Source organism: Vicugna pacos, chromosome 30, assembly GCF_048564905.1.
Source record: "Vicugna pacos chromosome 30, VicPac4, whole genome shotgun sequence".
Taxonomy (NCBI): Eukaryota; Metazoa; Chordata; class Mammalia; order Artiodactyla; family Camelidae; genus Vicugna; species Vicugna pacos.
Window position 1 is genome coordinate 22145176 of NC_133016.1, and position 22388 is coordinate 22167563.

The 22388-nt window shown below is 40.2% G+C and overlaps 2 protein-coding genes across 8 annotated transcripts in view; one reads left to right on the plus strand and one right to left on the minus strand.

The window, feature by feature from the left end:
- The window catches only part of KATNAL2 (katanin catalytic subunit A1 like 2), an 89703-nt gene that overhangs the window by 20344 nt on the left and 46971 nt on the right, over positions 1-22388 (plus strand). The gene's annotated exons all lie outside the window — the stretch shown is intronic.
- Positions 8556-10885, minus strand: LOC102538905 (elongin-A-like). Its single transcript, XM_072952303.1, has one exon. It carries the CDS (start codon positions 10824-10826, stop codon positions 8907-8909), a length of 1920 nt encoding a protein of 639 aa, XP_072808404.1. The 5' UTR covers positions 10827-10885; the 3' UTR covers positions 8556-8906.

Consider the following 22388-nt stretch of genomic DNA (forward strand, 5'->3'; position numbering starts at 1 on the left):
TTGGAGAGTTGCTTGTTTAGGTCTTCTGCCCATTTTTGGATTGGGTTGTTTATTTTTTCCTTATTGAGTCGTATGAGCTGCTTATATATTTTGGAGATCAAGACTTTGTTGGTTTCAGTTGCAAAAATTTTCTCCCATTCCGTAGGTTTTCTTCTTGTTTTATTTCTGGTTTCCTTTGCTCTGCAGAAGCTTGTAAGTTTCATTAGGTCCCATTTGTTTATTCTTGCTTTTATTTCTTCTAGGAGAAAATTTTTGAAATGTATGTCAGATAATGTTTTGCCTATGTTTTCCTCTAGGAGGTTTATTGTGTCTTGTCTTATGTTTAACTCTTTAATCCATTTTGAGTTGATTTTTGTATATGGTGTAAGGGTGTGTTCTAGCTTCATTGTTTTACATGCTGCTGTCCAGTTTTCCCAACACCATTTGCTGAAGAGACTGTCTTTATTCCATTGTATATTCTTGCCTCCTTTGTCGAAGATGAGTTGACCAAAAGTTTGTGGGTTCATTTCTGGGCTCTCTATTCTGTTCCATTGGTCTATATGTCTGTTTTGGTACCAATACCATGCTGTCTTGATGACTGTAGCTCTATAGTATTGTCTGAAGTCTGGGAGAGTTATTCCTCCAGCCTCTTTCTTTCTCTTCAGTAATGCTTTAGCAATTCTAGGTCTTTGATGGTTGCATATAAATTTTATTATGATTTGTTCTAGTTCTATGAAATATGTCCTGGGTAATGGGATAGGGATTGCATTAAATCTGTAGATTGCCTTGGGCAGTTGGATTCTTCCAATCCAAGAGCATGGAATATCTTTCCATTTTTTAAAGTCTTCTTTAATTTCCTTCATCAATGGTTTATAGTTTTCTGTGTATAATTCTTTCGCCTCCTTGGTTAGATTTATTCCCAGATATTTTATTACTTTGGGTGCTATTTTAAAGGGGATTGTTTCTTTACTTTCTTTTTCTGTTGATTTATCGTTAGTGTAAAGAAAGGCAACTGATTTTTGAACATTAATTTTGTAACCTGCTACCTTGCTGAATTCTTCGATCAGCTCTAGTAGCTTTTTTGTAGACCTTTTAGGGTTTTCTATATATAGTAACATGTCGTCAGCATATAATGACACTTTTACCTCTTCTTTTCCAATTTGGATCCCTTTTATTTCTTTCTCTTGCCTGATTGCTGTGGCTAGAACTTCCAGGACTATATTGAATAGGAGTGGTGATAGTGGGCATCCTTGTCTTGTCCCAGATTTTAGTGGGAAGCTTTTGAGTTTTTCACCGTTGAGAACTATGCTGGCTATCGGTTTGTCATATATAACTTTTATTATGTTGAGATATGTTCCCTCTATACCAACTTTGGCGAGAGTTTTTATCATAAATGGGTGTTGAATTTTATCAAATGCTTTTTCTGCATCGATTGAGATGATCATGTGCTTTTTGTCCTTTCTCTTGTTGATGTGATATATTACATTGATTGATTTGCGTATGTTGAACCAGCCTTGTGTCCCTGGGATGAATCCCACTTGGTCATGATGTATAATCTTTTTTATGTGTTGTTGGATTCTATTTGCTAAAATTTTGGTGAGGAGTTTGGCGTCTATGTTCATCAGTGATATTGGCCTATAATTCTCTTTTTTTGTAGTGTCTTTGCCTGGTTTTGGTATCAGGGTGATGGTGGCTTCATAGAATGAGTTTGGGAGTATTCCCTCCTTTTCAATCGTCTGGAAGAGTTTGAGAAGGACTGGTATGAGTTCTTCTTTGTGTGTTTGGTAGAATTCCCCGGTGAAGCCATCCGGTCCTGGACTTTTATTTGTAGGGAGGTTTTTAATTGCTATTTCTATTTCCTTTCTAGTGATTGGATTGTTCAAGTGTTCAGTTTCTTCTTGATTCAGTTTTGGTGGACAGTATGTTTCCAGAAACTTGTCCATCTCCTCTAGGTTATCCAGTTTGGTTCCATATAGTTTTTCATAATATTCTCGTATGATATTCTGTATTTGTATTTTGTTTGTTGTAATTTCTCCATTGTCCTTTCTTATTTTGCGAATTTGTGCTCTCTCTTTTTTCTTCTTTGTGAGTTTGGCCAGAGGTTTGTCGATTTTATTTACTTTTTCAAAAAACCAGCTTTTGGTTTGGTTGATTTTTTCTATGGTCTTGTTAATCTCTATTGTATTTAATTCCTCTCTGATCTTTATTATTTCCTTCCTTCTGCTGCTTTTTGGGGCTTTTTGTTCTTCTTTTCCTAATTGATTGAGGTGGTGGGTTAACTTGTTTATTTGAGATTGTTCTTCTTTTTTGAGGAAGGCCTGTATCGCTATAAACTTCCCTCTTAGCACTGCCTTTGCTGTGTCCCATAGGTTTTGAGTGGTTGTGCTTTCATTATCATTTGTCTCAAGGTATTTTTTAATTTCAGCTTTGATTTCCTCATTGATCCATTTTTTTTTCAATAACATATTGTTTAATCTCCATGCTTTTCTTTTTTTCTCCTTTGTTTCTCTGTTGTTGATTTCCAGTTTCATAGCATTGTGGTCAGTAAAGATCTTTTTTTCTCCTTTGTTTCTCTGTTGTTGATTTCCAGTTTCATGGCATTGTGGTCAGTAAAGATGCTTGAGATAATTTCTATCTTCTTAAATTTGTTGAGGTTTCTTTTGTGTCCAAGTACATGATCGATCCTGGAAAATGTTCCATGTGCACTTGAAAAGAATGTATATTCTATTTTATGGGGGTGTAAAGCTCTGAAAATATCCACCAAATCTAGTTTTTTCTATTGTAGTATTTAATTTCTCTGTTGCCTTGTTTATTTTCTTTCTGGAAGATCTGTCTAGTGATGTTAATGCAGTGTTAAAATCTCCAACTATGATTGTATTCCCATCAATATCCCCCTTTATCTCTGTTAGTAATTCTTGTATGTACTTAGGTGCTCCTATATTGGGTGCATATATATTAACGAGTGTAATATCTTCATCTTGTATCACTCCTTTAATCATTATAAAATGTCCTTCTTTATCTTTCTTTATGGCCTTTGTTTTAAAGTCTATTTTGTCTGAAATCAGTACTGCAACACCTGCTTTTTTGGCTTTTCCATTTGCATGGAATATCCTTTTCCATCCTTTCACTCTCAATCTATATGTGTCCTTCTCCCTAAAGTGGGTCTCTTGTATGCAGCATATTGAAGGTTCTTGCTTTATTATCCACTCTGCCACTCTATGTCTTTTGACTGGAGCATTTAGTCCATTAACATTTACAGTAATTAATGATAGATGTGTGTTTATTGCCATTTTGAACTTATCTTTGCAGTTGAATTGGTATATCCTCTTTGTTCCTTTCTTCTTCCTTTTGTGGTTTGGTAATTTTCCTTTGTATTATCATGGATTTTATTTAATTTTTGTGACTCCCTTGTAAATTTTTGACTTGTGGTTACCCTTTTTTGTAAATCTATTAACCTATACCCGTTTTTGTTAAACTGATAATAGCATGATCTCAAACCCATCCTACTGTTAAAAAATTTAAAAAAGAAAGAAAAATTCTATATTTCCCTGCCTCCCTCTCCCACTCTCAGTGATTTGTATGTCTTCTTTTATAATTTCATGTTTTCTTTATTTGTAATTCATGAGTTACCACCTTTCCAGTTGTACGTTTCTCATTTCTGTAGCATCCTGCTGCTTTTCTATTTAGAATAGCCCTTTCAATATTTCTTTTAGCATGGGTTTAGTGTTGCTGAACTCCTGCAGCTTTTTTTTGTCTGTGAAACTCTTTATTTCTCCTTCTATCCTAAAGGATAGCCTTGCTGGATAAAGTATCCTAGGCTGCATCTTTTTTTCATTCAGGGCTTTGAATATATCTTGCCACTCCCTTCTGGCCTGTAGTGTTTGTGTAGAGAAATCAGCTGAGAGCCTTATGGGGGTTCCCTTGTAGTTCACTCTTTGCTTTTCTCTTGCTGCCTTTAGAATCATTTGTTTATCCTTGACTCTGGCCATCTTGATTATTATATGTCTTGGTGTGGGTCTATTTGGGTTCTTCCTGTTTGGGACCCTCTGAGCTTCCTGTACTTGTATATCTGATTCCTTCTTTAAGTTTGGGAAGTTTTCAGTCATGATTTCTTCAAAAACCTTTTCAATCCCCTTTGATCCTTCTTCCCCTTCTGGGACCCCTATTATGCGAAGATTGGGATGCTTTATATTATCCCATAGGTCCCTTATGCTATTATCATTATTTTTTATTTGCTTATCTTGTAGTTCTTCTGAATGGGTGCTTTCTGTTGCCCTGTCTTCTAGATCACTAATTCGTTCCTCTGCATTAACTAGTCGGCTTTGCACCGCTGTTAGATCATTCCTCATCTCTGTCAATGAGTTTTCCCATTTTGCTTGGCTCTTCTTTATGGCTTCAATTTCATTTTTGACATATTTTATTTCTCTAAGCATTATCTCTTTTAATTCCTTCAGCAATTTGATCACTCCTTTTTTGAAATCTTGATCTAGTAGGCTGTCGATGTCTATTTCATTGAGCTTTCTTTCAGGGGATTCCTCTTGTTCTTTTAATTGGGAAAGGTTTCTCTGCTTCTTCATCTTGCTCATACCTCTCTGGCACTGTGGTTTATGGAGTATCAGTTGTCTATTTTGGATCTTAAGGATTTTATCTATCTAATGCCTATTTAGGAATAGAACTTAGGAAAAAAAAGAGAAAAAAATCAGAGAGAGAGAAAGATTTTTAAAAGAAAGGAGAAAGAGGGTTTGAAAACAATGTATAATGAATAATAGAAGAGCGGGTTGAAGCAGAGTATTAATCAGGTGGTGACGTCCTTTTGAAACCTTTAAAAAAAAAAGGGGGGTGGGGAGATGAATATATGTGTTTGAAGCCTGTGTCTAATCAATAACAGGACATCAAAACCCAAGAGATATAGAAATGAATTAAGAAGTAAAAATTAAGAGAGTAATTGAAAATAGAACAGGTAAAAACAGATTAAAAAAAACAAAACAAAAACAAAAAAACAAAACAACCCCCCCCCCAAAAAAAAGGGGGTTGTCGGTGTTCTCCTGGAGTGTGTGTGCTTTTAATGTGATGTCCTTCTGTCTTCGTCCTGTTTTGGAAGCTCAGCTTGTTTTCATAGGCCCTCCGTTGGCGCCCTCTTCTGTGCTGCTCCCAGCACCTGTCGGCAAGGCAAGCAGATTGTGCCTCCTCGTAACAGGGGGTCAGATGCAGCTCTCCTCTGCTGGGGGCGGGCGGGTCACTGCCCCTCCGGATGCGGCAGTCAGATGTTGCAGACTGGCCAGGCAGGAGGGCAGGTCGTGCCCCCTCCCAGCACCTCGGTCAGGGGTTGTGTTCCTGCCCAACAGGCGGGGGGCCGCTCTCCCCCTGCCTGCACCGCAGGTAGCTCCGCTGCTCTGTGCGGCTGCGAGCTCTGAGCCGGCGCTCCGCCCTGGTCGAGCTCTTTGGGTGGGCTCGGGGAAGACCGAGGGGCAGCCTCGTCCCTGCTCCGAGCCAAGACCCAGCTGCTTGTTTGTCTTTGTGGAGCAAGTTCTCTGGGGGACCAGAATGGAAGGATCCTATCTGCCCAGGGCGGTAGGCCCGTCTCAGTCTGGCCCTTGAGGCTGCTAAGCCCTTCGGTGCGGACGCAGGTTTCGCCTCTGCCCCCGCCTGGGTGCTAAGCGCCAGAGAATATGGCGGCTCTGCCTGGGCCCCGCCTCTCTTCCCCTGAAAAGTTTCCGTGGGTTTTCGGAGATGGGGGTATGCACCCTTCCCCCGAGAGCACATCAACCTTGCTGTTTTATGGAGGGCCCAGGTTGTTCTGTCCTGTACACCCACAGCCACGGCGCCCAGCCCCTTGCAGTCCCCCAGAGCTGCCTCCGTGCAGCCGCCCCCGTCCTCCGCCCGGCTTGTGCAGCCTGGCCCTGCCCGCCGCTGCCGGCCCGCGTCTCAGGCTGGGTGTCGGGGGGACGCTCTGTGCCCATTTAACTTAGTTCTGTCAGACAAGGGCTGCTCTGTACAGATCCGAGCCTTGGAGGCACCCCCTCCGTCCCGCTGGCCTCTCATTTGGAGAGGGGAGACCCAGCGAGCGAGCGCCAGTCCTCCTTTGCCGCTCCCTCCCCGCGGGACCAGTCCCGCGCTGCTTTGCCTTTTGTTCTTTCTTTTTTCCTTTTCTCCTACCAGATTTTTGGCGTCTTTATCTTTTGAAGAGGGCGATGTTCTGTCGGAGTTCCGCAGGTGCTCTGGTTGGCTGAGTGGGTCTGTAGATGTGGGTCTTGGTGTATTTGTGGGAGAGGGTGACTTACAAGCGTCCTTCTACTCCGCCATCTTGCCCGGAAGTCCCCTTTTCGATTCTTAATGCCATTTATTTCCTGGTCTACTCTTACTGATTAGGACCTCCAATATAATGTAATGTTGAATAGAAGTGGGGATAAGAGGCATTATTGTCTTTTCCCCAATCTCAAAGGGAAAGCTTTTAACATTTCACCCTCTTCTACGATGTTTACTGTAAGGTTTTTTTGTAGATATCTTTTTGTCAAGTTAAGGCAGCTCTCTTCTATTCCTAGTCTGCCTGAGTTGTTTGCTCTTTGTTTTTTTTTCTTTAATCAAGGAAATGATGCTGAATTTTATCAAACACTTTTCTATGTTTGTTGAAGTAATCATATGACTTCTCTTTATTTTGTAATGTGGTGCATTAACTATATTGCTTGATTCTCTAATATTCAAACAAACTTACCTCACTCCTGGGCCCCTGAAGTTTGGTATTACATAATGCTGATTCACTCTGCTAGTATTTTGCTTAGGGTTTTCCCGTCTGTATTAATTAGTGACACTGGCCTATTACTTTTCTCTTTAAAATGTCCTTGGCAGCTTTTGATATAAGGGATATGCTGTCCTCAAAAAGTTAATTGAGAAATGTTCCCTCTTTCCATTCTGTAGAAGAAATCATGAAGATTGGCATTGTGTTGCTGTTGTTGAATGTTTGGTAGAATTTGCTTTCAAAGAAACCTAGGTATGGAATTCCCATAGAAAGGGTTTTGTTTGTTTGTTTGTTTTCTTTTTTTTAAACAGATTCAAGTTCTTTTCAACAGGACTATTGATACTTTAAAATTTTTTTTTCGTGTCAGTTTGGTATATTGTGTTTTCTTGGAATTTATTCATCTCATCTAAAATTGCAAATATATTGGCATAATTGTTCATAATATCCTAGCTTTTAAAAATAAATATATGGAGGATCTGTAACCATCTTCCCTTTTTATTCTTAACATTGGTTATTTGTGCCTTCTCTTTTTTTTTCCATCAGATTACCAAAGGTTTATCAGTTTTATTGGTCTTTTCAAAGAACCAACTTTTGTTTTATTGATCCTGACTATTGTAAGTTTGATTTCTATTTCTCTGCTTTTATATTCTTAAAATTATGACCTTATACTTTCCTTGGATTTATTTTATTATTTTCTAATTAATATAGTTGGTTAGCTTATTAATATTTACCTTTTTTCTTTTTTAACAGATGCATTTAAAGATGTAAAATTTCCTCTAATCACTGCTTTGCCTGCTTCCACATGTTTTAATATGTAGCATTTTAATTTTTTCCTTTTCATTCAATTCCAAATATTTTCTAAGTTCTATGGTGATTTTTGTCTGATCCATAAGTATTTAGAAGCGTATTATTTGTGTATAGGAAGTCTATTGATACCTTTTCACACTGTTTTCTAGCTTAATTGCATTGTGTTTATGTAACAATATTCTACATGATTTCAGTTCTGGCATTTGTCCAGAATTGTTTTATGGCTCAGTGTATGTTTAAATTTCTTAACTGTGTTGTTTAAATCTTTTATATCTTACATTTTTTCTTCTTGTTCTATTAATTATTGAGGAAGGCATATGAAAATCTCACACTGATTATACTTTTTGCGTATTTCTCCTTTTGATTTTATCAACGTTTGCTTTATTTATTTTGATGTCATGTTATTAGGTACATAGAAATTTACGATTGTTCAATTAATTTGTGTGTTTGTGAGATAGAGGTTAAGCTTCATTTTTTCCCTATTTGGTTATCCAGTTGCTCCAGCACCTTTTAAACATTTTTTGAATTACAGTGGCAACTTGGTAAAAATTCAAGTTACCATATATTTGTAGGTCTATTTCTGAGCATCTTGTCATATATTTAAGAGTCATTTGTGTTTCCTTTTGTGTAAACCATCTTTTCCTATGTTTTCCCATTTTTATAGTAAATTATTGTCATTTTAGTCATTGTTTTTTGGGTCCTTATTATATATAATTAGGAAATTGACCTTTTGAATGTTAACTGAGTTGTAAATATCTTTCCCAGTTTATCTTTTGACCTTGGTGGGTTTTTTTAAATATATTTTAAATTTTGGGGGGGGAGGTAGTTAGGTTTATTTATTTTGTAATGGAAGTATTGGGGGGTTGAAATCAAGACCTCATTCATGCTAAGCACACATTCTACCATGGAGCTATACCCTTCCCTGTATATTTTTAAATTTTTATACGGTCAAATATATCAGTCTTTTAAATTAATGGCCTCTGGGTTTGTGTCCAAGAAGGCCTCATCTACTCAGAGATTTAAAAAAAAAATCTCACATTTAGTACTTTTATTTAATTATAGAAATACAATCTAGGGATAATATTTATTAAGACTATGCCTTACTGTTTACAAAGAGGCTAGTTAACAACAAAAGCACAGTTGATCTTAAAATCCTCAGTGAGAATGAGGCTTCTCATCTTCAGAATCCTAAAGTGTTCTCCAGGCAGGGAGACCGTGGTTGCGGCATGAACGTTCACAGGTACAACACTTGAAAACTACAGGAGTCAGAGTCCAAAAGTTTTTACAAAGCAAAAGATTCTGGTCTCCTTTAGAAGTCCCATTCCCCCAGAGCCTCTGTATTCCTCTTCCCTGAATTCCATCTCCAAGACAAGGCCTCAATTTATCATCGGGAGAATCTGTTCTTGAAATCTTTAATGGCCTTGGCCATCATTGGGGCAATTTTTTTCGCAGGTTTTCTGCTGCTGACCACACGCATCAAATGGGTACTAGTGGTGCTTGGGCAGGCATAGGCCGGCTTCTCGTGGATGAGGTCAAGGCTATAGTTGTTGGAGGGAGCATGGCTGCCTCCTGTGGGGTATGGGGCTGGCTTGATCTTGACTTTTTCTGGGACAGCTGCTCCTCCTATTTCAAACTTCTGCCTCCTTTGAACGTCAGCAGGTGGCCTGGCCACAGAGTTGAAAAGGATCATCTGTGCTTGTCGGCCTTTGGGCTTACTGGCGTGCGCAGATTGGATATTCACTGCCAGCGCTCGAAGCCGCTGCTCTCGGGCATCCTGAAGCCGCAGGTACATCTCTCGCCATGACTCATGCTCTTTTGGCCTTTCTTTCCTAAAGTTTTGGTGACAGTGAATTTTCCATAATTTATCTGTTTCTTTGACTAGTGCATGATTGTATTTCTCTATGCGATACAGCTGATCAGGTGCACAGCTCTTCAAAATGGGTTCAAGAACTGAATATGGGACTCCTCCCACTTTAAAGATTGAATTGATGTTGTTTTTAAGTATCCAGATGCACTGTTGGCGCAAGGTCATCATTTTGGGGAGATAGGCACACTTGGAACCAGAATATACCTGCATCTTAGAGTTCATTCTGCATCCAGTAAATCCAGCTTCTTCCTCTTCCTGGGGTGAGGGCAGTGCTTTTTGCTTTGGTCGGAAGGAGGACATCAATTCAGAGGCTGGAAGTGGACTGTACTTGGCCTGGACCCTGGGTAACGGGAGGTCTGGCCACACTGGTAATGCATCAGGGGGCACCTTTTTCAGTTTGGCCCAGTCGTTTCCAGGTGGCAGCAGCTTCCCAGATTTGTTTTTATTCACCTTAGATAGTTCCTGAACCGAGTCCAAGTTTTCACTTGAATCATTTTTTTTAAGTCCTTTTTCTTCAAGAGCAGTGGCTGAAGTTTTCCTAATCTTTTTCTCCCTGGGCTGGTCGTGGTTGAGGTGTGACTCCAAAGACATGGTGGGCGGCTTGAATTCATTATCCGTATCTTCAGAGAGGGAGCCCCCTACTGGCTTTCCATTCAAAACAGGAGGTCTCATTTTTCCTGTTTGAATCTTTCGGTTATTAGAAATCTTATCGTTCACCTTGGGCAAAACGCCTCCAGAACGCTCGACTGCGTCTAAGCAGTCGAGACTTCGCTTGTTCCTGTCCCATTTGGTATTCACAGAGTCTTCGTGCTTTCGCTTTTTAAGATGGTGGGAAGGTCGCCTGAAGGGAGGTGAAAACTGGATGCCGTGGCCTTCTCTTTCCTTCTCCTTCTTGACACCACTAGAGGGCGGATTCTCCTTCGTGTGGCCCAAGGAGAGAGGCGGCCTTGGGCCTTTCTGTCTGGAGAAGTCAAGGCTTGACTTCTTGCTGATCAAAGCAGAGGATGTCTCGTGTCCCTTGGCACCCACCGGGCGCTTGTCCCCATGATGAGGCTGGTGCCCTCTGCTTTGACTCCCAGCCCCGCTGCCGTGGGGTGCACCCAGGCGGTGGTCTTGACTGAGCCCCCGTCTGGCGTGAGGGGCATCCGAGGGGCCTTCTCCGGGCCTCCGGTGTGCAGCGCCGGCCTCGGCAGGGCGTCTGTGACGGTCCCCAGTCATCAGATGAGGATGCGTAGACCATGGAGGGGACTGGCCGTAACCAGAAGATCCTGGTCTCGAAGAATAAGCTGGAGAAACCCTGTGGCGCTGCCTTCTGTCCTCGCCCCTCTCCGGGCTGCGGGACCTGTGGTGGGACCTGGCCATCTCTGAGGGGTTTCTGTGCCGCTTCCGTCTGTGCTCGGGGCCGCGCGGTTGGTCCCCGCGGTCCTCTCCCTCCATTTCCTCCTCCTCCAGAGGAGCGGCCCTCGGGCGCTCTCGGGAATTGCCGTCGCGCTTTCAGCCGGCTCGGGGCCTCCACTGGCCGCGCCCGCGCCTTGCCGTCGGGCGGAGCCGGCCGTCCGCCGGAAGGGCTGCCGAGCCCGGCGAGGCCAGGGGCGCTTCGCGTCCTCCCACCGTCCGCTCGGGTCGGGGTGGGCGGCCGGGCGCGGCCGCGGCTCCTCCGCGCCTCGGTGCCCCGACGCCGCCCGCCCGGCCGGCCCGCCCCTCGCCGCGGGGACAGTGCGGCGTCCGCGACGGAAGGAAGCCCTAGCGCCCCCCTACCGTGGCGGCCGCGAGCGGTGTCCGGATCACACCGCCTGCCGTCAGGGGTCCCCGGGCAGTGGGAGCCCCTCCCAGTGACCGCCCGAGCGCTGTGCGCCTGCCGTCGACTAATTCCAGCCTCAACACAACCAAAGACGGGTGTATTATCCCCATTTTACGGCTGAGGAACCTTGGGGCTTCTTGGGGGCGGGGGGAGGACAAAGTAACTTGTATGCGGTCACTTAACAGGAAGGGGTGAAGTCGGAATCTGAGTGGAGGTGGTTTAGGCCCACTGTGAGCACACGCCTATTGTTAGGTCGGGAAGGTGAGGCCAATTAGAGACAAAGGGGTTTGTCTGAAATCAAACAGCTTAGCCTCATTAATAGTCCCTGTGTCTGATTTGCCCTCAAAGTGTCTGACAAAGTCTTCAATAATTCTTTTTTTGGGGGAGGGGGGTAATTAGGTTTATTTATCTATTTTTTTCAATGGAGGTACTGGGAATTGAACCAGGTCCTCGTGCATGCTAGGCATGCACTTTACCACTGAGCTATACCCTCCCCCTCAATAATTCTTGATAATGATCGAATGGCCATTTGCTCTAATTACCTGAACACCAGCAGTAGGACCTGAGTCACATCAGTCTGAAACACCCCAGGTATCCTTGAGGGTAATTACCTTCATCTTAGAAGAACTAGATTCATTTTTATTATTATTTATTACTAAATTTATTACTGTTATTACTAAAAATAACAACTAGACCTGACTTAAAATGCCAGTATTGATTGCATCTCCTTTGGTTATATCAGGAGCTGATTCCGTCCTAGCTAGATCTCAAAGAATGCACCTGGCCTGACCTCTTGCTCAAATCAGAAAAGCCCAGTGGTTGCTCTTTCTTTATATTCTATATTTACATTTTTGATCTCTTGAACAATTCTTTAGTTATACAATCTGAGGTATCAATTTTTCCTTCAACTTTCCCCAGTTGTCTTAAGATTTTTATTGAATAATCTATATTTCCCACCATCATTCTAGGATTAAAGATATCCAAAGTCTTTGAATTTATTAGATCTAAGAATTCTTGACAGTTATTTTTATTTTCAATGTTCTCAATAGTATAAATTGGCAGTTCTAATAGCATATGATTACTTACATAATTCTAAATCAAGTTTAAAGAAATGATAGTAACAGAGTAAGAAGATAAAACCACCACAGTCCTACAACCCAGATACACTAAGGAGTTACCTGTCAATGAAAATTAATCAGTAGTCAATCTATGAAAGAAATGGAAGTTTTATTTGAGCCACATTTGAGGATTATAATTTAGGAATAGCAACTCAGAAAGCTCCAAGAACTGTTCTGCCCATTAGAAATCAATGAGCAGTTACACAAGCTTTTTGAGACAGAGGACTGTACATCAGATGACCTATAATTGACAGTTTACATAATCCACATCTAAGCGCCATGTGACTCCTGAGATCGAGAAAAAATGTTATCTTTAAGGGGTTGTCTTACTGATACTAGGAGAATATTGCTGTTTATGGTGGAGGAGGTATTTCTGCAGATGGGGAAATTTTGGTCGATGCATAATACAGATACACAATGTTGGGGGGGCAAAGGGGAGAGAAAATTTTTATGTTTAATTTTTTCACTTGCCTGTTGGCCTTCTGGATGTCTTTTTTGAAAAAATCTATTCAGATCCTCCGCCCATTTTTAAATCTGGTTGGTTTTTTTTTTTTTTGATGTTAAGTTGCATGAGTTATTTGTATATTTTGGATACCAACCCCTTACCAGATATAATGTTTGCAAATATCTTCTCCCATTCAGAAGATGGCCTTTTTGTTTTGTTGATGGTTTCCTCCACTGTACAAAAGCTTTTTAGTTGGATGTAGTCCCATTTATTTATTTTTGCCTTTGTTTCCCTTGCCTGAGGAGATAGAGTAAAAAAAAAAAAATAGAAAACCGGTGTCAAAGAGCATAGGGCATATGTTTTCTACCAGAGGTATTATGGTTTTAGGTCTCACATTTAAATTTTTAATCCATTTTGAATATACTTTTGTGCATGGTGTGAGAAAGTAGTTCAATCTGATTCTTTTGCATGTAGCTGTCCAATTTTCCTAATACCATTTATTGAAGAGGCTGTCTTTTCCCCATTGTATATTATTGCCTCCTTTGTCATAGATTAATTGCCCAATAAATGTGGGTTCATTTCTGGGCTCTCTATTCTGTTCCATTGATCTGTGTGTCTATTTTTGTGCTAGTACCATACTATTTTGACTACTGTAGCTTTGTAGTACAGTTTGAAATCAGGGCTTGCTCTCTTGATGCAGGACCCCCAGGCCGGGGAGCCTGATATGGGGCTCAAACCCCTCACTCCTTGGGGAGGACTTCTGCAGTTGTAATTATCCCCCCATTTGTGGGTTGTCCATCTGGGGAGTTAGGTCTTGTCTATACAACATCTCCACTCTTCCTAACTGTCTCGTCATGGTTCCTTCTCTACATCTTTAGTTGTAGATCTCTGCTAGTCTTCCAATCTCACTCATCAGTAGTTGCTCTGTAAATAGTTATAATTTTGATGTGCTCATCGGAGGAGGTGAGGCCAAGGTCTTCCTACTCCACCACCTTGGCTACTCTTATTTCATTTCATTTCATTTCATTTCTTTTTAATGACACTGTTCATGAAACCATGCCAGTTGTTCTGCAGAACTTCTCCCCATCTAGATTTATCTAATTGCTTCCTTGAGGGTTCACCTGCTGTTCTCTTCCTGGTGAACTGGAACTTGGTACTAGAGGCTTGATGGATTTAAGTTAAACCGTTTAATTGACCACGTCATAGGTGATACTGAGAAGTTCACATTGCACACGTCCGGAGTCTGTGGTGTGGTGGCAGTCTGATCTCTCCATCAGTAGCTATGTTGCAACTAGAAAGTAGCCTGTGTGAGCAAGAGCTTCTGAAAAGAACATAAATATCATAATTCCATCATCTAGTTCTTCAGTGTTTAATAACAATAGCCTGGTATGCAAAGTCCCCTGTATTTCAGTAAGCTTTATCATTCTTTGAAATCCCAAATTCTATAATCAGTTCTTACTTGGGGTTAACAAATGCCTCCCTTTCTGGACACTGTTCCTGAGCATAGTTGACCTGCTCTGACTTTGTACTAAGTACAGTAAATGCCTTTCCTGGATCTGTAGACACCCCTTTTGGTAGTTCTAGTGCTTTGTCAAGTTGTGCAGCATTTGAAAACTTAGGAAGTTTCCTGGTAGAAACCGGAGGTAATCAGGAAACGAACAAAAAACAAATTAGAACCTATGGGTATATATAGGCAAGCTTTTAAGTGAGTATTAGATGCAGGGACTGTAAAATAGAACTACAATAAGAACATTTGAAAAGAAGAAATGTGTCCTTTTTAACTGTTTGTTTTTGAGATGGAAAGCTTAATGCAAAATTTGGATCTTATTACAGAAAATTGAAACGAGCTCATGCAAATTAATCTCCATTGCACCCGTAAAAAAGAAATTAAAAGCACTAATGCTGCATGTGGTGTATATACAGTAGCATTTCCTAAATATCTTCTGGGTCTAAAAGTAGGAATGATATTCAATGCTTCCTTTTCCTCAGGCTACAGTATCATAGGATTCAATTTTGAATCTGATAATAGAGGCACTTTTGTTGCACAATAGCCCACAAAGGAAATGGAGGAGGTAGAAAACAGCCAGATTATTGAAGCAGAGACAAATGAGACGCCTCTGTTAGACATTCACTTCTGGGCCTCCTTTCTTGGGTAGACAGAAATTAATTGAGCATCTAATTGTGTCCACTTCAGGGGAGTGTCATCTTTACAGTTTAAATTGACCATTGGTGCTGGGTTATTAGTTTTTTAATTCAGAAGACAATTTGCTATGCTAATTTGAAAGGCATGAGTAGAAAGGTGTTATAGATCTGGCCAACTTTATACTTTTAATTAACAAATTTATGAGACCACATTCTGTGTTTCAAGTAACATCTTGAAATACATCTCAAATATTTAGTACTAGATACTGAATAGAGTTTTCTTATCTCTCTTTTCTATTCTTACCAAATTCTGAATTTCCATCAAACTTATTTCAAAGAAAAAGGAGCAATATTCTTTCAAGGCCTGGGTGCTCCCAAGTATAAGCTGTTTCACAGTCTGCATAGTGAGAAAGCCATTGTTGAAGTAGCCTCATTACTAAACAGGATTCTAAGTCACTGGACTGAAGAGTGTCCTTCACGCCCCATCATCTGCCATGGAGATCAGGACTGTTTGCGAAACTTTGTGATTCCAGACAAAAAACCCTAGAAATACTCTTGACTGGAGTTGGGACAACTACCATTTTCCAGGAATATAATAAAAACCCCACACAAGCCCCTTTGATAGATTATAGTCTTTGAAGGATGTGGTCAACATTGCTCAGATCAGCTCAGAATCCAGTAGTCCCTCCTTCCTAAGAATGAGAGCATTGCCCATTCACCCTGATGTATCATGATTCACTAGGTCAGTGGTTCACTGTTTAAGCAATTCTCCAGGGATTCTAAAAGAAATTTGAGGGAAATTATTCTGACAAATCCTCCAGCTCAAATTCTGTAGGGGCAGCTATGAAACCCAAGCTCTACTTATGGACAATAAGGCTCCTGGGTTTCTCTGCATCGGTGTATGTGCACATGGAGGCAGGGAGGTGAGGTCAGGGGACGTGGGAGTAGGAAGTGTGGTGTGGAGGAGGAGGTGCCTTGGGGTGACTTTGTATGGATCCTTCCAGTGAATGGAGGACCCTGATGTCAGAGCGGATCATCTGCCAAGGTGCTGATGAAATGCCTTAGCCTAGAAATTTTTTGATCTGTGAAGAGTTGAACCCAAGTCAATGTATTTCTTTGCTTTTTGCTTGCCAAAGTATTAAACAATTCAGAAATCTGTGGATAAAAAGTTAAGTTGCTGTGGCCTCTATCCCAAGGTGACCACATAATCTAGGCTTTTATTTCTTTGGAGGAGTGTGGATGTGTATTGCTGTGATTTCTCGTATTACAACGTCTTAGCATTCGGTAGATCTGCATATGTTCGCATAGAAAGACGTTCAAGACCTATTATTAATTAAGTGGAGGAGGGGGAGCAAGATGCCCAACTGTATATATGAAATGATTCCATTTTTGCAAATTTTAAAAAGTTTGTGTATATATTGATATATTCATAAACCCCTTTCAGAACTATTACATGAGAAATTAACAATGCTGTGTAGAGTGAAGAGAGAAACTTTTTAAATTTTTGCACTAATCGAAGTTTTTCTTTGTCAAATTTAAACATTATCTTTAATTCAAACATTCTATCCCTGAGTGACACTATATCTGGGAGAGGGTGGTGAATGGGTAGAGAGACAATACGGCTTTGTCAAAATCTTTCCTCATCAGTGTAGTTAGACCACCTCATCCTTTTTACCGGGGCATCGTGTTCCATAGGAAGGCTGTATCATAATTTACTTAACCACCAATGGACATTTTAGGCTATATCTAATTTGGGGGGAAATACACATAATGCAGTATTAAACATCCTTGAACATTAGTCATTTTGCACACATGGAGTATTTCTATAATATAGTGTAATTGATCTTCTAGCATAAATTGCTAGGTGTGGAATTGCAGGCTCAGTAGCCATGTACCTTTTTCATTTTACTCTGTAAAAGTGTTGTGCTAGTTTACATTTCGACCAATTATATCTGAGTACATTTCTTTCGCACCTTGCCAACTCGATATTATATGGGTACATTTTGTTCATTTCTGCTATTTTTTAAAATTTGAGATTCTTATGGGAAAAAAACTTATTTTTGTCCAGGTGAACTGAAGAAATATTAACAGTACTTATTCAAGTGCTTTCTTCAGCTTTTCTGTGCATTGCAAGTTAGGATAAAACTGAAAAGAGAAAGTAGAAAGGGAACATCTGCCGAGATGATTTTGTGTTTTCTTTTCTGGCCGATAAGTCTACCCTGTAGTCACACTGACCCAGCAAGTTTGTTACAGTCAATTCATCACAGCAAGTAAAGAAGTATCATTGCCACATCCCAAGACGAGACTGGGCTTCACCATCAGGGTGGCTGTGTGGGTGATACGCAGCTCTGCCCCCACCATTACCATTTTGAATAACTTCAAAAGATTTCATGGAGTTATTTCTATTACCAGTCATATCATTTATTTTATGTATCAGGGCAAAAAATTACTCAAATTACTTACATTCGTTTTAGCCCTTTCCCCCCTCTACCTCGCCATATTTTTTTTTCATTTTAAGACAGCTTTATTGAGATATAATTCACATACCATGCAACTCATCCATTTAAAGTGTACAACTCAATGGCTTTTAAGGGCAGGGTTTGACAGTTAAGGGGTGCAGATTTTCTTTTTGGGGTAGTGAAGATGTTTTAAAATTATCGTGGTGATTGTATAAATCTGGAACTACGTTAAAAATTTTCTGACTGTACCCAGATGATCTTTAGGAAATTCAGGGCGCTCAGCCAAACCCGGTAGTAAGTTTCCTACTGAGGAACACAAACAAAACACTCCTGGCTGTTGTCTCTCAGCGTCCTAGTCATAGGAACATTTGCATTAGTGCACTCGCTTCCAGATGGAAGGATGGAGGGACTCTGAACTGTGTGAACAGAGCAACGAACAGCTGTTGAGCACCTGCTAATCACTGAGAATGATGCTGGCAGAGCACCCGACAGTTTGCAAAACACTGCGCAGGTAGAAATGTCTCTGCTCAGCATCCGTGCCATCCCTCTGGGAATGTTCATGGCTTTCAGGGCTCTTTAATCCAACTTCTTTGTTCCCAAAGACTTTTGCATACAAAAGAGATGGACTGGCTTTCTGTACAGCAGGACTGTGACTCTTTAGGAATTAAAGGCATAATCTCCTATAAGACACACTACTCCAGGTGCAGCTGGGTGACTGAGGCTGAGCTGGTAGTTGCTTTGAAATGGTCACTAAAATTGTGAGATACTAGGTTTGAGGAATTGTAAGAGACACCATTCGTTGCTATGTGAGGTCAGCTAAGAGAGACTGGTAACCACAGTTATTTAATTTTGGCAAATTTGGCACACAATGTTTGGTAAATTAGAACATCAGCTTCTCTCTGGTCTGCTGTGAATGTGCAGGCGTGGGCGTGGACAATGATGAGGAGGGGTAAGTGCAGGGGAGGAACTGGGGGAAGGAAGAGCATTGGCCTGGAAGCCAGAGACCTAGGTTCTGAATCCAACCCCCGAGCATGAGTTTGAGAGTGTACATTTAGAAACATATATCATCCATCTTATTACTGCCTGCTTAATATGCAGTTTTATTTTTATTTTGCAAACTTGATTTGGACTGTATGTTGTGATGATTGTCATCTTTATCATGGAAATCGTAATTTGGAAACACCTACATTTCATGAAGTACTTCCCCCTCCTCATACACTAGATGGCACTATAGGCAAGGCAAATCAATTTGCCAAAAAAGACTTGGACTCTCAGCGCCAATTTTGGTGAATTAGAAAAGCTTCAGTCTTCACCAAGAGGAGTTGTGTCAACATCTTCAGCAAGATGAGGGAAAGCTGCCAGTGTTGGACATCTTAATAGGATAATGTCATTTTGTGTAGTGGCTCTCAAGGTTTTCTTCTTTTTTCCTGTGACCAACTAACTGTAAGACTTCTTAGACTGGGATCCAGTTCACATACACATACAAAAGCAACAGAAGTTTCATGAAGCAGTACTAAGCCTTCTTACCTGTTGTGCATTCTGTGATAATTCTCTTGCACTGAACTATGCAGCGTGTGACCCAGTAAGTTGATTTCATGTTCTGTAGTTTAAAAAAAACAATTATCTGCTGACCTTATGAAGAAATATCAGCCTTTGCTTAGCACTTGGCACCGTGCTAGGTACTTTGGGAGACTTAAAGAAATAGTTAAGTGTACTTCTGTTTCCTGAGAAAGAGAAGAGTTACGTGTCGAGAGACATTAGCGAACAACCCTGTAAGATGCTGTGAAACTGTGCCTACAGACGAGGAAACTGGTAACTGCGGAAGCAGATAACTCAAGTGGAGATATTCCGGAATAGCTGGATCATATCTAAGCTTTTAATTTGATATGAACTTTTTTTGGGGGAAATGACATATTGTGAAACCAAAGTAGTCAGAAAAATAAATACATTCCATTCACATAAAGTTCAAAAATGTGAAAACTAAACAATATGTTTTTTAAGGATGTATATATATATATATATATATATATATATATATATATATATATAGTTGGTCAAACCATAAAGAAAACGTAAAGATGAGCATAAAATTCAGGATAGAGGTTACCTCTGGAGGAAGGAGAGGAAACATCTGAAAGGACTACGCCAGGGATTTTCTGAGATGTTGAACGTGCTCTGGGGCTTAGCCAGGATGCTTGTTATTATTACCATAATTATTATTAAAAATGAATGGATGTGGAGAGTATAGCTCAGTGGTAGAGCGCAAGCTTAGTGTGCAAAAGGTCATGGGTTCAAGCCCCAGTACCTATGTTAAATTTAAAAATTATAATAATAAATAAGTAAACCTAATTACCTCCCCCACAAAAAAACAAAAAAATTTTTAAATGGATGTTTTATACACTCTTCTGTATGAATTATATATTTCATAATACCAAAAAAAATATTTACCAAGTCTTTTTAAGAAAAAAAGCACACAGGTTATCAAAACACATGAGAAGCCTATTTTGTAAGAAGGTGGAAAGAATGTGACTAAAATATTTAATTTTTTTCTTGTGCCTTTATGCAATGTGCCAGTTTTCTCCAGAGCCACATATAATTTTTGTAAATATGGGCTGGGGAAAGACTGTGGTCATTAACCTATACCGAAGATACTTTTAAATGAGGAATTTCAGAAATGTTTTGAGCAATGAAATAAAAGCATGACCTGCTAAGGTGACTACTTGGAATGGTAACTCCATTTAAATATATTAGGTTTGATGTATGTGTTTAAAAATTAGTTAATACTTAAAAAGATAGACATTATTTTTTAGAGCAGTTTGGGCTCACAGCAACATTGAGCAGGAAGTAAAGAGGATTCCCACATACCCCCTGCCCCACACATGCACGTGCTCCCCCATTATCAACATCCTACATCAGATGGAACTCCACTAACACGTCATTATCACCCAAAGTCCCCAGTTTACAGTAGACTTCACTTTTGATGCACATTCTATGGATTTTGTCAAATGTATAGTGACATGTAGCCACCAGTATAGTATCATATAGAATAATTTCACTGCCCTGAAATTCTCTGTGCTCTGCCTCCCTCCCTCTCCCCTGGGCTCTGGCCACCACTGATCTTTTCACTGTTTTCATAGTTTTGCCTTTTCCAGAATATCACATAGTTGGAATCATACAGTAGCAAACTATTGATGCAAATAATCAAGAAACAATCTATAGTAGGAATAGAAAAGAGTTTTATTTGAGCTAAACTGAGGGCTATAGTCCAGGAGACACAGAGTCAGGAAGCATTTGAATTGTATCCTGCAGGACTACAAAATGGGGGAGGCTTATAAAGGCCGAAACTGCAAGGTTACAACTAGTTACATGAGTGTTTATCAAGAATTATAATTGGAGCTGGCAAGAAGTAAGGGAGCTTGTTTTTTTTTAAAACATTTTTTATTGATTTATAATCATTTTACAATGTTGTGTCAAATTCCAGTGTTCAGCACAATTTTTCAGTTATACATGAACATATATATATATTCATTGTCACATTTTTTTCTCTGTGAGCTACCATAAGATTTTGTGTATGTTTCCCTGTGCTATACGGTATAATCTTGTTTATCTATTCTACAATTTTGAAATCCCATCTATCCCTTCCCACTCTCCACCCCTGTGGCAACCACAAGTTTGTATTCTATGTCTATGAGTCTGTTTCTGTTTTGTATTTATGCTTTTTGTTGTTGTTGTTATTGTTTTTGTTTTTTAGATTCCACACATGAGCGATCTCATATGGTATTTTTCTTTCTCTTCGTGGCTTACTTCACTTAGGGTGACATTCTCCAGGAGCATCCATGTTGCTGCAAATGGCGTTATATTGTCGGTTTTTATGGCTCAGTAGTATTCCATTGTATAAATGTACCACATCTTCTTTATCCAGTCACCTGTTGATGGACATTTAGGCTGTTTCCATGTTTTGGCTATTGTAAATAGTGCTGCTATGAACATTGGGGTGCAGGTGTCATCCTGAAGTAGATTTCCTTCTGGATACAAGCCCAGGAGTGGGATTCCTGGGTCATATGGTAAGTCTATTCCTAGTCTTTTGAGGAATCTCCACACTGTTTTCCACAGTGGCTGCACCAAACTGCATTCCTACCAGCAGATTAGGAAGGTTCCCCTTTCTCCACAGCCTCTCCAGCATTTGTCATTTGTGGATTTTTGAATGATGGCCATTCTGACTGGTGTGAGGTGATACCTCATTGTAGTTTTGATTTGCATTTCTTTGATAATTAGTGATATTGAGCATTTTTTCATGTGCCTTTTGAATCATAATAAAATTTATATGGAACCATCAAAGACCTAGAATTGCCAAAGCATTACTGAAGAGAAAGAAAGAGGCTGGAGGAATAACTCTCCCAGACTTCAGACAATACTATAGAGCTACAGTCATCAAGACAGCATGGTATTGGTACAAAAACTATGGAACAGAATAGAGAGCCCAGAAATGAACCCACAAACTTTTGGTCAACTAATCTTCGACAAACGAGGCAAGAATATACAGTGGGATAAAGACAATCTCTTCAGCAAATGGTGTTGGGAAAACTGGACAGCAGCATGTAAAGCAATGAAGCTAGAACACTCCCTTACACCATACACAAAAATCAACTCAAGATGGACCAAAGACTTAAACATAAGACAAGACACAATAAACCTCCTAGAAGAAAACTTAGGCAAAACATTATCTGACATACATCTCAAAAATTTTCTCCTAGAAGAAATAAAAGCAAGAATAAACAAATGGGACCTAATGAAACTTACAAGCTTCTGCCCAGCAAAGGAAACCATAAGTAAAACAAAAAGACAACCTACGGAATGGGAGAAAATTTTTGCAAATGAAACCGACAAAGGCTTGATCTCCAGAATATATAAGCAGCTCATAGGACTCAATAAGGAAAAAATAAGCAACCCAATCCAAAAATGGGCAGAAGACCTAAACCAGCAATTCTCCAAGGGAGCTTGTTAAGTAAGGGTTGGTTGGGGTCCAAAGTGGTT